The 17,704-nt window shown below is 42.1% G+C and overlaps 1 protein-coding gene across 2 annotated transcripts in view; it reads right to left on the bottom strand.

The window, feature by feature from the left end:
* Nucleotides 1-15,527, bottom strand: part of LOC130537441 (seizure protein 6 homolog) — a 56,167-nt gene extending 40,640 nt beyond the window's left edge. Inside the window, exon 1 of one of the 2 annotated variants that reach the window (XM_057054276.1) lies at nucleotides 15,153-15,527. In XM_057054276.1, the coding sequence (XP_056910256.1) occupies nucleotides 15,153-15,228 (76 nt within the window). In that variant the 5' untranslated portion in view covers nucleotides 15,229-15,527. The remainder of the gene's footprint in view (nucleotides 1-15,152) is intronic. The other variant, XM_057054277.1, reaches the window with a different exon arrangement.
* Nucleotides 15,528-17,704: the final 2,177 nt, after the last annotated feature.

Genomic DNA, 17,704 nt, shown 5'->3' with positions numbered 1-17,704 from the left:
TTCTTGTCTGCACAAAGAAGTGGTTGTAGTTTGACGTAGACTTGTTTGTTTCCTAGCAATGAGACAATAGTAGCCTAAGGACATGGAGGCATGCTTGTTACTAGGTTTCTTGGTTTGTTTGGGGAAATTAATTAGAAGCACTTCCCTGTGGTTGCATCAGACGAGCCCTCAAGCATGAGTGAACACGACTGCATAATCCAACTTTCCACACAAATATAGCTCCAAGGACGTAAAATGAATATAATATTGCATACATGGTGGAGTAAAATCTAAACTCGTGAAAAATCCACAACAAATTCCATTAGTTGTGTAAATGCGGTGCTACTGACTTCCAACATGATACCATATTATTCATTAACTAATGGATATTTTGACCTGTTCTATTGGTGGTACTCACCGCCCCGCAGAGACAAAGTGTATTTTCAGGCTTGACATATGTTCTTTCTCTTCCTGAATTGAATTCTAAAGACAATGCACAGATAAAAACCCACAGAGAAGAAATAGACTAACAATAAGCCACAAACCTGATTGACGCCTGGATGAAGGTCGTGTATTGTGCACCTTTTTCTATGATGGACAAAGACTGAAACCAGACCGTTCAGCCATTTTAGATTCAATGAATACGTCAGTGTGTAAAGCTAAGATTCATTTTCATCTAAACACGCAGGTCTTCATCTGAACCATATAAAGGAGCAAATAACCCCATTTTAACATCACTCTGAAGATCCACTGACCTGGAACTTTAGTCAGTATGTTACTCTGTATTGCAAACCACAAGGAGTCAACGCAGGCAATCTGGCCTGCGATCGCCCCCAAGGATAGACTCATTGATTCCCTTTAGACCTTGAGGCTGACTCCCGGAGCCACTGAGCAGGTTTCAAGGGCTCTCATTACAGACACGCACATGTAAAGCGGATCACAGTTGCCTGAAGCTGTCTGCAGAAGAAGCTTAAATTGAGTGCTGCAGTGAGGATGATGGATAGTCTTGTCGGGGATACAGATGGCTCCTGCAGGGGGTTCGGCTTCCTTCAGGAAAGAGTCAGCTGGGCTGAGGACCACATGTTGATAGTGAAAACCATAAGGCACCACACAGCCAACCACAACTGCCCGGAGATCGGGTGCATTTCGTCTGTTGCTCTGGTGCCACTGGAGCAATTGGGCCACTAACAGCGCGCCGTCGGCACTATCTTTTCCTGACTGTGCATAGTCATATCTCATCAGAGCTGTCACCTGTGGGAGGTCTAGACCTCACTGAAGGCCTATTTTGTCCCAAAAAATTAGTTACCATTGTAAAATTAATATTTACAAAGTGGAGAACAAGATAATATTTGGTTGGTGGTGACATTTTAATTGTGTAGCTAATCAAAATTGATTTTGATTAAATACAATTTTAATTGTTTGCATATTTATTAAATGCAAGAGGTTTGGTTGATACATCATTTAAGGGGCCAATAAAATCACAAATGCAAATACTCAAATATTGTTTTGGCTCACAATAATGCAGCATAAATATAATAAAACATGTTTCAAATGAAACATATTTACATGAAGAACAGTGTAAAATGCCTCCCTGCTATAGATACATCATAAATGTGCCGCCACAGTGTACCAGCTCATGCTCAGCCTTACAGAAAACAGAAATATAGGCGCTATATGTCACTTTGACTGGCTAGTGCTGCAGTGAGCACTCTGTTGTCACACGTCTGTATCCCGCTCTTTGAATCAGCCTTGTTCTCCTTGTCCTGCTGGCCGAGGCTCTCCTACCGGTGCAGGTACAGCTAATCAGAGACTGTGCCACCGGATCCATGCAGCCAGCCTTGAATAAAACATGGGGTGAAAATTTTAATCAAGAGAGGGCATCTGCGGCTGTCTGAGGATGCTGGTACCAACTCTCCAGCCACCCACCACATGTGTCCTCATACTAATGGCAAGCCTAAAAGGAGGCGCGGGGCAACCTCTTTTCATAATCAAAGTGTTTTTATTCATGACATGTCTATTAATTAGTTTGGAATAGTCAGCACCATGTGCTCAGAAGTATTTAATTGGCTGAAGAGGATTTGCCCTTTCACGGCTGAAGCAATGATTTCTTGGCAAGTCTTTTTAACTATGGAGGAACAAAGTAGGGGTGTATAAAGAGATAAAGGAGTGTGTGCATGTTTGCGTGTGGGTGTGTGTGTCTTTGTTTCTATTACTAACTCATAGAGCCAATAAATCACAGAGGCCAGCAAAATTGAAACTGTCAGCAGTGTTTGTCCCGTTAAAACGTTCCACCGATAGGTGTGTATATTATTAAGAACACACAAACATGCATGCTTGAAATGAATAAAAACAACAGCTCAGCCAAGTAATCTATCTTTTTCTTTTCAGCCTGTCACTTCATCTTTGAAAGGCAAAGATGCCTTATAGGAAAATCGCAGCCCAAATCTACCAGGTACCAAATGTAATTTACCTCTGAACCCACTAATAAATATAAACTCGCAAAAATTGGTGTGAAACGGTTTGAACCTCTCAAAAGTGTCCGGCAAGGAGTTTCAAACCAACCCATGCAGCTGTGACAAAATGAACATTTTAAGAAACTCAGACACTTTCTGCCATCAGTAAATCCAGAGTTGTTTATTCAACCGAACTGATCACTGAAGAATATTCTTAGGTGTTCATGTCATCACACTCTCTCCTCCATGTTTGACACATCCCTTCCTCCACATCCTCCTTCATCAGGTTTTTCTTGACTTCTAAAAAACTAAAACAAAGTCTCAGAACTCTTTTTATAATTTTTTTTTTAAGTTTAATTTGACCTTCCTGTTCTTGAATCTTACAAGCGTTTTGAAGCAAACGGCAACTCCCTCTTTTCAAAAGATTGAAGTGGAGGTTAAACATAAAAGGCAAGAATTTAAAAAAAGAATGAAGGAGGGCGTCACTTTTTCCACTGTACGCAGTCACTTGAATGTAGCGCTGGCTTCTTTGGCTGATTTCTCTCCAACAAATTGCACGACTCACGATGAAAAGTCTTGGCTCCTTGCTCTTCTCGCTCATTCCCAAAGATGAGACGCCATTAACAGCTGCTTTCATCATCCAAAACGGCCATTAAACAAGCCAGCCTCTCTGTTGACGTGACAATACAATTGGGGACAAAAGCGTCTGTTATCCACTTTCAAGCTAACTGCAGATCAATAATGAATTCAAACCTTCACTGACAGGAGCTCATAGGCAACCAGCCTTCCAGGGCAGTTAACACGACTCCGTGCACTTTCGACACTTATCACGATAAAATCAGCTCTGATGTTTCATTTGAGGGTAGAACGGAAGGCAAATTGTTTGCTAATTCTTATTTCACACTCCCAGTGTGAAATCAACCAGGCAGCCAGAGCAGCAGTTCCTCCTACACCCACAATGGTCCGACTTGCCGTGTAACGCCAATTTATCTTTCCATTGGCTTAATTATTCATTAGGCAAACATAATTAATTTAAAAAGCTCCCCTTGCAGGAAGTGTTTCAAATAAAGGCCAGAAGGACAGCTTTCTTCTTAATCATTCACCGGGAGCAGAATGCAGCCAAGACCCTGCAAGGGTCCTTAATCTATTTCTGAATGTAATTTTAATCTTTGCCAAGAGTTTTTCAGCATACAGTTGATGGCCTCTCTTTTTTGCTCTCCTTTTATAGTGCTAAATTGAAGACCGTGATTAATCCTTTGAGGAACTAAGTATAATTTCGGTATGGTAACAGAAGAGAAACCACATGCTATTCTTACCTCAAGTCACCATAGGTGGGGTCTCACGTCATGATTTATTTCATCTTGGTGGCTGATGGTGTCACAAGTTGGAAAGATTTGCATCTCCTTGCAACCAGTGCATCACCCAACCGTTTGCTTTACAGTACATATCATCCATACAAACCCTGCACTCAACTTTCCTTGTTTATTCTCCCTTACTTTGCACAGTGCATCTAACGGAAGCATTGCAAAATGGAGGAGGAGGAGGAGGCTTTGATCTATTTTCTTCCTGATTCTGAGCTTTCAGATCAAGGAAGGGTTTGTCTTCAAGCTCACCAAATCCTCAAACGGCCCAAGACAAAGAGCAAACACACTGAAGTGCCTTTCAAGATCCATTTGTGTAATGGGGCAGAGCTCTCTCTCTCCCTGTGTGTGTGTGTGTGTGTGTGTGTGTGGTGTGTGTGTGTGTGTGTGTGTGTGTGTGTGTGTGTGTGATAACCTTCACTGTATTATGTTCTATCATTGTGTAGTCTCTTTTTTTTCCATATAAATGTTCACCATTATTGTTATAATTATTTGTACTGGCACTACAGTAGCAGTAATTGTAGTATTACTGATAATAGTACTAGTAATTGAAATATTTGTAATACTTTCAGTTATGCAATATATTTCCTTGCTCAACCCTTCTCTAGTATTAATCCCAACATGACGAACCTCACTGGTATCGCTATGGAAACAACACAATATTTTCCTCTTGAGGGTCTCTTAAAATATTTTGCTCTCTGGTTGGACTCTTTATTTCCAATATAAATGAGGAATATGAGGCATCTATCCCTGTAAATTCAGTTTTCTTTATGCAGATTTTAATTTTAAAGGTTCTAAACACATCAGTAACCCAGGATTGAAATTTCTATACTTTTTCAGGATTAAATGACATCAGGAAAACAGTGATATATAGCCTTTACAGCATCTACAGAATAATATATCCCCCCCCCCCCCCCACACACACACAGTAATACCTTATTCATTCACAATATGGCCCCATGTCAACCTGAGACACCTCATCAGTCCACACCACAACCAAGGTAAACAGACACACACCTTCCAGACGGAGGCCCGTGCTGCTTTGTTGACACATCGCATGTGCAGAGCCCCCGCACGGTGGGTAAGCGACTCACAGGAGCGACTCCACTTCATTTACAGAAGGTAATTGCACTGGAGCCAAGTGGTGCACTTTTATGATGAGATTTTTTTTTTTCATTCCCAGGTTTGCTTAAACCCTGATTTGTTTACTTACTGGATGGAACTACTTTGACAGGCATGGTTCAGACGTACACCAGCGTGTCAGCTTTAAGCAGAAATGGCCGTTGACATTCACAGGCTATTTGCTGACCATTTTTCTCAGCACCGCACGCTCAGGCATGAAATAACATGACACTTAGGTGGTCAGAATCCATTAATATGCTCCAAACCAAAGCAGAGGTGAATATTAACATTTTCATGGCAGGTCTTTGAGTCCAGTTAAATCTTCTGGGCTGTTTTAGTGTATCAAATATTTTCCATAATATAAATAATAATAATGTTCCCCATTTCACTCATTTCATGAAATTGTTTATAGCCTGAAACCTCCGTCAAGCCAAGACAATTCCTGCCACGGAACCGACAGATAAATACTCACAGCTCAGAAAGTGCTAATCTGCTCTCTGCTGTGTGCACGTGCCTTTGTCTTACTTCAAATTTCACGTGGGGGGGGACTAAACCAAAGAAATCACTGTCATCTTTTGTAGCCACATAAGAAAGGATGACAGTCATTATTGTAACAGCTGTCCTCACACATTACTAGTACAATTTCACTCCCATTGTCCCAGGGATATAACACACACACACACACACACACACACACACACACACACAGTAATACCTCATTCATTCACAACATGGCCCCGTGTCAACCTGAGACACCTCATCAGTCCACACCACAACCAAGGTAAACAGACACACACCTTCCAGACGGAGGCCCGTGCTGCTTTGTTGACACATCGCATGTGCAGAGCCCCCGCACGGTGGGTAAGCGACTCACAGGAGCGACTCCACTTCATTTACAGAAGGTAATTGCACTGGAGCCAAGTGGTGCACTTTTATGATGAGATTTTTTTTTTTCATTCCCAGGTTTGCTTAAACCCTGATTTGTTTACTTACTGGATGGAACTACTTTGACAGGCATGGTTCAGACGTACACCAGCGTGTCAGCTTTAAGCAGAAATGGCCGTTGACATTCACAGGCTATTTGCTGACCATTTTTCTCAGCACCGCACGCTCAGGCATGAAATAACATGACACTTAGGTGGTCAGAATCCATTAATATGCTCCAAACCAAAGCAGAGGTGAATATTAACATTTTCATGGCAGGTCTTTGAGTCCAGTTAAATCTTCTGGGCTGTTTTAGTGTATCAAATATTTTCCATAATATAAATAATAATAATGTTCCCCATTTCACTCATTTCATGAAATTGTTTATAGCCTGAAACCTCCATCAAGCCAAGACAATTCCTGCCACGGAACCGACAGATAAATACTCACAGCTCAGAAAGTGCTAATCTGCTCTCTGCTGTGTGCACGTGCCTTTGTCTTACTTCAAATTTCACGTGGGGGGGGACTAAACCAAAGAAATCACTGTCATCTTTTGTAGCCACATAAGAAAGGATGACAGTCATTATTGTAACAGCTGTCCTCACACATTACTAGTACAATTTCACTCCCATTGTCCCAGGGATATAACACACACACACACACACAGAACACACAACAACAGTGTGGGCACCTCCCAATCTGACAAAAGATGGTGAACAATAAGCAGCAAATATTAAGGTGGTAGAGTTTGTCTGAAAAAAAGGATAAATGATTGGTAAGTTCTTTAGCTAAGCTCATGTTACCTTGAAGTAACAGCTATAAAATACGTAGGTGAATGGTAATTGGCGTTTCATTTTTATTGAAATATATTTGTATGGTTTTAAATAAATATCTAATGAATGTGTCCCTTTATATATTCCATTCAGAGTGCAGCGCAGTGAAAAGGTAAAAAAAAAATCGAAGGTTTTCAGCTTGTTGAATAAAACACTTTGCCTCAAAGTTAATGAAGGCCAAAAAAGCCTTCAGTCAGCTTCTTATCAATGATGTGATTAGCTGTTGCTTGGATACAAGTATCACCAATACTTGAGTTTCTCTGGTTGAGTCTGTGCCTATTCCTGATTCTCAGTCTCTGGAGAACTCATGCCAAAACTGTAAGCTGGAAATTGACTGCAACACACGAAAAGCAGGTAACAGCCCAATATCCCCTCAAGGTGTCAAAACAAAATGGAATAAAAAGGGAGGGGGGAGCAGCCAGAATAAACAGGAGGCATCAAGTTTATGTAGAATGTAGATATAAAGCCGCATGACAGATAAGTCAGGTCTCAGTCTATAATGTCCAAAACTGCTTCCTCAGGGACAGAGCTTGCAAGTCTGGGTTGCTAAAATCATTTCTGCTACCATTTGAGTCCATTTCCTAAATAATTCATTCATACTGATATTATTTCCCAGGGAAAATGTGACACTAAACCTCCAGCTCTTAGTTTATCTGCAGTTTTTTAACATTTTCATTTTTAATGTAATTAATTACAGACCACTTTGGAAGAAATCTGAATAATCGTGATTAAAACTCCTTCGTTATTAATGTTGTTTGGACAAAACGACGATATAGATGTTGTACGGTGTCCGGATATCAAAATTTTAAAAAATGAACTTGACAGCAATTTGCCATTTTCTCAGAGAAATTTCCAAGTAATTAGCTTGGTGTTGATGGGGTATGTTCAACGTGCCGACAACTGCGACTCAAATTTCCCATCTAGAGGGATAACATGCTGTTTAGAGCAGTCGATCCTCAAAATCTTAATCAAGCTAATCATGCAAACTGGGTAATCTGGATTAATGTGCTACGTTTCCCTGTTTGCTTTTAAACAGAGATTGACAAAAAGTTCCTCTTTCTCCATCAAGTGTTTGACGACCATCAAAGCGCATTTACCAGCTTGTTTCAGTTAAAGCTCTATTGAAGTGAAGGACATCATTAATGAAGCCAATTTTCTCCTCAAATCCCGGGTGCTTCTGATAACAGTCATGATCACTCTGCCATATTTGCAGCAGCGAGGCAGCTTTCCATTTTCAGCGCTCCCTGCCAGAAGCGGAATCCTCTTGTAATTTTTCTCATCCTGGATGTAAAGGCGGTGCTGAGTCGACACGTCCTCTCCCCCCTGGCAGACGTCCTCTCCCTCCTGTCAGTGTCAGAACACCTGTGGTTCTGCAGACTTCATGACCTCCTCCCAGTTTCGATCGTCAACTTTAACAAGCTCTCGCTAAATTCTGTCCCTCGGCCTCCGCCTGAGAAATTGCTTTCATTGGATTGACAGCGTGTCGTTTCACTTTTGCTGAGGAATATTACATTAGCGTTTTTCACTTGTTGTCTTTGCTCTTAACCGTGGATGGTTTCATCATTTCTCTCGTCATTTCAGTGCGTTGTGTTTAAAGAGGAACGTCAAATAGTGCCTTCAGTTTGGTTAAGACTCGAACTTTAATCTGTATTTAACCTAAATCAAACTAGTGCTGTTTCATCTGTTTTTCAAGTAAATCTCTTAACCTGCGAAGCAGCCAAAAAGATTAAATGTTCCATCCCTGAGGAGTACACTGGGAATGCAATCTGCAAATTAGTGCAGAATATAGCTATAACACCTGTTCTCCTGAGTTAGATTGAAGAGTTTGCACACAAAAGGGATTTTCTTTTTAATTTCTTCGCGAGTTTTGATATGATTCTCTTTTAATTGCTTGCTGATATTATTCTATCAGAGTAATACGTTTCTCCAAATCATTGTGAAACGTCATCGTAACACTTTAGTGGTGTGACGTCTCTTACCTCTAATTCTCTTCTCTGAAGAGGTCTGTCTACATACTGTGCAAGTGAAAACAGTCTTTAGCGAGGATCATCCGCTTCAGTCTGTCTGTTTGCCCCTAAATCAGATTTAATCCTTTGAAACACACACGCGCGCGCAGGCACGCACACACACATACACACAAACTGTGGTCAAGAAGCGTTTTTTTTGAATAAACGAATAGGATCTGAAGAATAATAATTACAGATAAGTGTATTAAAATGCTGTGTAGTCTGATTTAAACTACCAGGCACTGTTGGGATCCAAAAACTGTTGGACAACTCAGAGGCAAACTAAAGCTGTGGCAGAGGAGGACTGGAAATACAGATAGTAAAGCCCATCACCAGTCAGGCGCCTAATCATGAGTCCAGCTGTCCATCACATCCGCCTTGTTTTTATAGCGCCAAGTATTTATAACGAACTAATGACAAATAGGATATTCCATGAATGTGAACGGAAGTGTCTGTAGCATCAGGGGCCATCTTAAAGAATACTTCCTGTCTGAGGAGCTTTGGTGAACGCAGTCGTCTGGCTGCCTCTACAGCAAACAGGAAGTTCTCCTCACAAATTTCATTCCGCTTTTATAAAAGAGGGACAGAAACGAAGATTCCGGTCCAGCTAAATCAATGGAATGATCTGACAGAGCTCCGGGTGTTCCTTGGCATAAGTAATCCATTCTTAAGGGGAACTGTTCTTTTGAAAGGCAGCTCAAGGCTTTGACAGATGAGAACGACCACAATGAGCCAACTCTCCATCACGGGGAGAGAAGCGGAGGCAGAGGGCCGCATTATAACTGACAGACAATGGCCTGACCACCCGCCTCTCTCTCTCTCTCTGTCTCTCTCTCTCTCTCTCTGCCCGACAATGTATTTTGACGGGGTCGATGTAAGGACCTTTAAAATATACAAAGGGTCTTGCAGGAGGCCATCAATACATCTTAGGGCAGAAGACGACACTCCTTGCCACATCTCAGCGTTCCTTTGTGTATTAAAAACCTGAGCTGAATTCTTAGAAACGGGCGGATGTCTGTGATACGTGAAGCCTGTTATTTAGGCTTCACGGAGGATCCAAAAGTTTTTGGTCAACTGGTGGTCGGCTCGTCGTGTGCAGCGCTTCACGCGACCTTTTGGGAATGAAAGCGCACACAGAGGGGCAGCAGAGTGTGACGCCAATAATCTAGCTGCACAATAAATGCAGCATCTGGGCCCTTTCTTGATGTTTGCCTTTGACTGCTTTCAATTACCGGTGGAGCCACTATCCCCTTCCTCCATCTATCCGCAACATTCTTATCTTCCTCTGCTACTTTTAATATGTTTACTCATCCTGATGAATTCAATTACATCTTTTCAGAGGAAATTACTGCAAAGGTGGCTCAGGCTGCCAGGGGTCAGCGCTAACTGTGAATGCTAAAACTACTCCTCCAAACACATTACACAGCCTATTACCTTGCTGCTCTTCACGCGGCTCTCTCCAACCCCACATAAGCCTTTGTGCGGCCACAGATGAAATGCTTTCTAGATGGAATGTGGCGTGGAGAAGAAGGGAAGAGAGCCGGTGCTGTCCCCAGGCCTAATCGCTTCAGAGGGCCATCCCGACTTCAGCCGCAGTACACGCCAGTCCTGGTTAGAAAGGTGCCTGCACAGCCAGGTAGAGCAGGGACGGTGTGGAAAGGCCGGGGGAAGGTTAGCCAGGTAACAGCTAATCCCTGTTTCAAGAGTTCAATAAGATGCAAAAGGCAAAACACGTAGAAGATCTAGCAGTGTGTTAATGGGGAGGGGTTCCAACGAGTACTCTAACGTTCGATTGAGTCCAGTGTGTGTAATAACAATTTTATTTTCACTTCGGTGTCTTTGTTTGAAGTCTTTTCTAAGTCATATGCTGCAGAGGAAGAAATTTAACAGGGTGCCCCCTGGAAATCGAGAGGTAATTTCGTTCCTTCACTGAAGATAAACTGGGACAATTTCATTGAAAGCTGTAATTTTAAACCTCTCAGAAAATAATTAGCTGCTGGAGACTTCTCACATCATTATCTAAACGCATTAACACACTTCAGGTCTATCCAAACTGGCAAAGTGATTAAACAAACAGGACGGAAAAGCCTCACTTTCTTCCTACTCTCCACTTATTGTAGTTTTACATTCTTGTGGTGAACTGAGTGTTTTCTGTTAACACCTTGTTCTTCCACTGAATTTGGTAAAGCAAATATTTTTAAGAGAATTTCAAATCAACTGTTACAACAAAGTGGGGGAATATTTCTTTTTCAGACTGTCAGATCAGGTTTATTATACATCTCTGGTTCAGCTGAATGAACTTTGATTTACAAGTAAAAGCTTTTTTTTTGTTCATGCACAATTCTGTGTTTTTTCTAAAATATATTTTTCTCCACTGCTCAGTCAATAAATGCACAATGAAAGAATTTTCTATGATTTCTTGAAATTCCAAGTTGAATTGTTGCATTTCCACTACTACAAATGCATATTTTAATGTGTTTTTTTTTATTTTGAGAAGTAATTAATTATTGTTAGACAGTAAATATAAAACATGCCAAAAGGATATCCTATTTAAATGTATATCTATGTAGCATTAATTCGTTTGTGTGCCGTATTGGTTGTTTAATGCAAAATCATTTATTACTGCCATGCAAAATGTCAAAAAAGCAGAGTATAGCAACACAAAGAGAAGTTGTTTTTTTTTCTTTGGACAAAACATACCGTTACTCGAAGCCTTTTCTTTACGTCGCATCAGAATGTGAATTCTGAGCTGCAGATTTAGCCAAAGAACAGACTTTGATTCAATGAGTGCCAGGTTTCATTTCCTATAGGCAACACCCAGCTGTTGGAGAGCCACACCAAGCACAGCAGCGATGGCATCCCAAAAACACTCGTGTCAGAATATGCTTTACTCTTCACAAATAAAGCCACGCGGGCTTGTCAGGAAGAGAATATATGAGGCGATGACTCAAATTAGAATGCACAGAACACTCTCGCTGGGTGAGAGCGGCATTTGCACATGAAGAGTTGAAAATGAGTCGCATTCAGCCAAGCTGTGAGCTCCACCTAGGAGGCAGTGAAAGAGAGCGAGGCAGGCGCAGGGAGGCGATGAGGCAGGCAGGCGGGTGCCAAGCCTTGAAGAGGGGCATTCTGGTATAATGACTCTCATTTACCATTGACAGGCCTTGGGAAAGTTAAACTAATTATGACAGCCCACGGATGCTGAATAGCCTTTGATGAAGTTAATCACTCGCAATCCAACAAACAGGTGTTGAGTGATTTCTACCTCCCCTGAAATTATAGGATATTTTTTCTATATGAGCCCACCACTGAAGGCGTCAATCTGTCTGAAATTAACACTATTATTTACATGATACGGGTGATTTTTGTGAAGATGAGCAAGGGTCAAGAGTTGAGCACTAAAGTAGTGATAGACTGTAGCTAAATATGTGATTGATTGAGAGGGATTTGGGGCTTTTTCTGAAACCATATTGAGTTCCACCATGACAACAGGTGATGTGCTGTTCAGGAATCATTGTTTGGTGAAGCATCCCTCTACAACCACCTCGAATCAGCATTTCATTCTGTTTCATCCTCTTCTTAAACTCAACTATCTTTTCTCCATTTTCCCCAGAATGAGTCTTTCACTAAAATCTAAATCCCCAAATATTCTGATGTTTCTGCTATTGGCAGTGTCCGGATCCAATAAGAGATGTGACTAATAGGTTTTTTGTTCTGCTGTCATAATGACTGACAGAATTCACAATGTGCACAATTGAAAGCAACACAGCCCTGTCAGCAATAGCTCTGTCATCCAGGAGAAGCTCATAACTCATTTAACGAGCTTTAGGGTACATAAAGGATGCCTTTCCCCAGCTTCCAGATCATTACAGATCATTGTTAACAGTTGCAGATAATGTCTGAGCGTAAAGAAAATTGGCTCAGCTGTGCATCATTAAAATGGTGTAAAACTTCAAGTGCTGCAGCCGGGCCAGCTGAAAAAGAACCCCCTCTCTGCTAAACGCGTTCCTGATTCGCTATTAAGTATCTGTCAGAGTTTAATTAGATTTACCATTTTTTTTTATTATTATTATTCAGCCACTCTGTAAAGAATGAGGCGAGGACAATGTGTTGAATTTTAAGACTTGCGTGCAGCAACGAGGAGGCCTGAAATGTGTTTGGTGCATTTTTGGTCATAAAACTAGCGGAGTAAAAAGGGAGAGCCATCGGATCTGATAACATGTTTCACTCCAGCATGTGAACTTGATTCATATGTCTTAAGACAAGTTCCAGATGTTGCCTTCAGGTTGTGTGTCAGAATTAATGTTCATTACAGACCCTTGAATGTTGTCCCATAGCAATTTAGGATAATTGAAGCCATGTGGCCACTTCGCTCGTTGGAAATCCTGGAAATGCTGGTTGCAACCTGCGCCTCCTCACAATAATAGCCTGCTTTTATTTGAATTATGTTTTGTATCAGATGAAGATGTTGACCTATTTATTTCAACATGGGTGACAGACCACTGTTACATGAGCGAGTGAAAGCAGACAGGAACTACAGGACAAAGTAACACATTTATCTCTCAAGGCCGTCCATTCCAAATTCTGTGCAGTTGCACATTTTAAAATGGGAAGTTATGATGACACTATAATGGATGTCTGGTCGACAACGAGGGTTGAACCACATGGAGGAAGTTCATTTCTAAAAGCAGATGACTAAAGAGTAGGGTTGATGATGGATGGATGGATGGATGGATGGATGGATGGATGGATGGATGGATGGATGGATGGATGGATGGATGGATGGATGGATGGATGGATGGATGGATGGATGGATGGATGGATGGGAAATAAGATGAAATAATGATGCAATGTCTTCAAAACCATCTCACGGTGACAAACCATCAGGGCCCCGAGGATTAAAACCTGAAACGCTTCACCTTGGAAAGAATTGATTAAGATGTGAACGTTTGCTGGCAGTGCAAGCGGCACAGAATTCACTAATGGAAGCTGTTAAATTTTATTTTGCTCTAAAACCAGCGGTCTGCGCATGAGTGCGTGTGAAAACACTCAGCGAGTCGCTGGTTGTGCATTTAGCTGTACGGCATTCCGCCACTGAGTGCATTTCTGCGCGGAGAGGTTCATTTCCCATCATCTGTCCAGCACTTGGTCTTGAAGTAACAAAGAACTTTCTAGACGGTTATTAGGTAATTTGTTGATAGCACCAAAGATTGTGACAGGCTCCGGTCCGCAATTGTGTCGTGTATTTTACCGACTGTGATGCAAGGATTGAAGCAGCAGACGGGTTGTGAAGCCATTTTCGAAATAATTGCATTGTTTAGCCATCGCTCCACCTCCATAAATGTGTTTACCTCCTAAACAGGAAACGCAAATGAGCTTTCATCAAAGCTGGATGTAGGAATATCATCCAGTTCAGTGGCATTTATCTAAGGACTGTGTTACCATTTGGCATTTGTATCTGCATGATGCTGTTCATTAAAATACATGGCTCACTGCTTATTTCTCCGTGTTTATGTTCTTTTTTTCCGCCCTGTTGACAAATCACTACCCACGCCCCACAGCTAACTCTAAGTCACTGTGCTGGAGGTGACTCATGTTGACTATTTGTCCAGTTGCCTGACAAAGAAGAGCTTCGCAGGCAGTTCGAAACACAGACAGACTGGCAGAACTCTAATGATAAAGAGAGGGCAAATGCACAATAGAGAAATAATTAGGACAAAGCCCCTGTGCATGAATCCTTCCACAAGCACTCAACTGTGTCAAACAGCTTGGGCAATAATCTTCAGCAATTCCTGCGGATTAGAGTCTGATTACAGAGCACCGTCTGTCACACAGACCCTGGTGCCCAAACAAGTCATTCCTCAGTGTTTATTTGCATCTCATCAAAAAAAAAAAAAACTAAATATCATTCTGCTCGCTGGAATATGGTACAGAACTGTGCTGAGTTTGCCATCGCCTGATTAAGTTTTGCTCTCCGTGCGGGCTAACGGCATGGAACCCTGAAAGGGGAAAGTGAGTGACATACCTGCAGAGGTTCTGTGATTGACAGGGAGCTGTTATATAACAAGCGGATGATTGTATATTTTACCAAAACTGCGTGAGTACAGAACAAATTGTTGTGCTCCGAGTGCAGCGTGGATCCATCTGGAAGCTGATTTCCCTTTGTCTGCTGCTTTTAATTTGGATGCGTGGCTCTCGGGGATTTGTTCAAAACTTCATTGAAAATAATTAAAAGTGCCCCTGCAGCACATTTTTCAAAGCGATATTAACAGCACAATAAAAACGCAAACATTAATAAGAGCTTAAGCAAACTAAGAGCGTGCGTTATATCAAATAAATGAGGAGCAGTCGCGCTTCAACTAAAGACACTTGTAGATCTGACGTCTCATTTCTGAGCCTCGCCGTGGATAGTTTTACAAAGGGGCAGAGCGCGGAATAATTACCACAAAGTGCGCGTAAATTCCAAGTTCTTACCTTGACCGTGCGTGTGAGCCACGACGGCAGCCAGAAACAAAACCGCAAAGATCTTCTTCAGTCGCCTCTCGCACATGTCTGTTAAAGTCGCGGTCGCTCTTTCCGTCTCTACAGAAACACGTCCGTGCGTTACGCAGCGGGCGGAAAGAATACTTCCAGGGTCGGGGGGGGGATAAAGAAAAAAGCCAGACTACAGCTTTGGAAATCAGAAAAACGCACTAAAGGTTTGCTGCTGAACTGTTGCTGTGAATCTCAGAGGACGAGGCGGCGGAGGAGAGCGGAGGGAAACGCGGAGGTCCCGTTTTGATTTGGACGCTCAGGCGGCGGATTCCGTCTGTGTGAGCGAGTCGGCACATGGAGGCAGCTTCAGCACCGCGGACAGCTCCTAGCGTCAGCTGCTGGAACAGCCCCAAGTTCTGAGGGTGGGTGGAGGGGAGGGGAGGGGGGGGGGGGTCACCGCACTCAGCCCCCACAACGACACCTTTAGTCTTTAGAAGACATTTCTTTATTTTATCATCTGGGACTGCTTTAGTTTGTGAGGGGTTATTATAATCCCGTTATCAGTTATTATAACTGTTGGAAATGATCTGCTTGAAGGTGTCAAAATGATCTCCCTACGTCTCACCGTGAGCAATAATGGACGTCCAACGTCAGCTTGTTTCCTAAAAACGTGTTCAAAGACGCCGGCCAGGAGGAGGGAGTGCTGGTTGCAGCAGAGACCAGGACAACAGCTTTCCACTATCTTCATGTGTTCAATTCGATTCATAAATGTAAACCCTGAGTCGTCTTGGACATTTTTAGCTGCACCTCAGAAATGATTGGACCCCGCTGTGCATGACAGTCCCTGAGGTGAAGCATGCCTCGGGTGCTGGAAATATTCTTGCAATGCTCTCTGGCTCTCTTGAGAAATTTTTGGTCCTGCTTTTAGGTTCACCTTATGTCTTAGGGCTGTGCCTCTAATGTGCACCCCTGCTAGTGCACGCAGCTGAATCCATAATTAAACCAAGAAACTATGGGGTTTACTGTGGCAGCTAAATGTAGAATTTGGAAAAAGATAAATATAAAGGAATGGTGAAACACATCCTGTGTAGGCAGCAGGTAAGAAAAAACCTCTGACACTGAATGATTACTCCTACAGGCTTTAAACGTTGTTTCTGTGTTGCCGGGCTGACCTCTGACCTCCCAGTAGAGCCAAAGCATACGAAAATATCAATAAAATGTTGCATTACTCTTCTTGCCACTGAAGATTTCATTCCGTAGAATTCAATACCACTCTGACACAAGTGAATGTTGCGATACGATAATTGTGCGGAGTTAAGCTCCACACTTATCTTTCACACTCATCATCACACCTCTTTAATTATCTGGGTCAGAAATAAATGTATTTTCAACGGGCTTAATATATAGGCACGGCAATAATGGCAATGTGCTGACCTTAGGATCATCAGTCAGCAATTTCTTTTAAAGTGATGGCAGGGAGGGCTGCTGTTAAGTTGTCACCACATTTAAAAAAAGGGGGAAGTAAGGATGGTTTTACACAGTCATCGTCAGCATCTCGTGTGAGTCAGAACAAAAAGAGCAGAATAAAAGCACATAGAGGCCGAGAATAGACAAATGGTACGAGAGAGAAAGGATAAAGGAAAAGAATCAGCAATTACTTCAGAGGGGAGTTGTGCATGCTGATGCTATTTCTAAACAAGGGCAGCCTTTCTAAAAATAAAAGGTGTACAGTAGAACTCTCGAATGCATTTGCTTTTTCTCAGCACTGCCCATAAAAAAAGCATCATAATCTGGAGCAGACGCTCACTGCCTTAATGATCCGCCGTAAGATGATCCTGCACCTGTATAATTACTAGAGAAACAAACTGCGACGTAACTCTACATCCACATTCTACGAGCAAAGTGAGGACATTTTTGAAAAGTGAGGGCATTTTGGCCTGTCCTCACATCTTCAAAGGGCTGTTTGACGGGTAAAACATGGCTTTGAGATGAAGGTTAGGGTTTGGGATTAAGTTAGGATGGTTAGGGTAAAGGGCTGGGTAATGCATTATTTCTATGAAAGTCCTCACAAAGATAGAAGCACAAGGATGTGTGTGTGCAGTTAATCTCATTAGATAAATTGGGCTCTGATATTTACTTGTAGACGTTAAGAGGAGGGGAATATTGTTGCTGTCATTGTTACTGTTTTTGTATTTTAGGGATGGTCGCTTGGAAAGTTATTTTTAGTAACTTTTTTAACTAACATAAAAAGGATATATCAGGATAAATCAGGATATTTTTATCAGTGTAACTTTTGACCTTGTGCGAAATGCTATTCTCCTTTCTATTCATATTTTTCTCTTCTTCACTCATCTTGACTTTTCTTTCAGCTTCTATTTGACTTTGCCTCCATCCATCGCCCTCTGTCACTGCAACAATATCTCCCTTTCTTTCTCCTCTAAATTTATCTTTCCATTTCCCTCCACCAATCCCTCCCCCCGCGGCGCGGGACACTCCTTGCATCAGTCCTGCGCTCCCTCTGGATAGGCTTGAAGAAAGAGGGGGGAAAAAAG

The sequence above is a fragment of the Takifugu flavidus genome, chromosome 14 (assembly GCF_003711565.1).
Source record: "Takifugu flavidus isolate HTHZ2018 chromosome 14, ASM371156v2, whole genome shotgun sequence".
Taxonomy (NCBI): Eukaryota; Metazoa; Chordata; class Actinopteri; order Tetraodontiformes; family Tetraodontidae; genus Takifugu; species Takifugu flavidus.
Note: the sequence above shows the minus strand (reverse complement) of the source record. Positions and strands in the feature narration are given on the sequence as shown.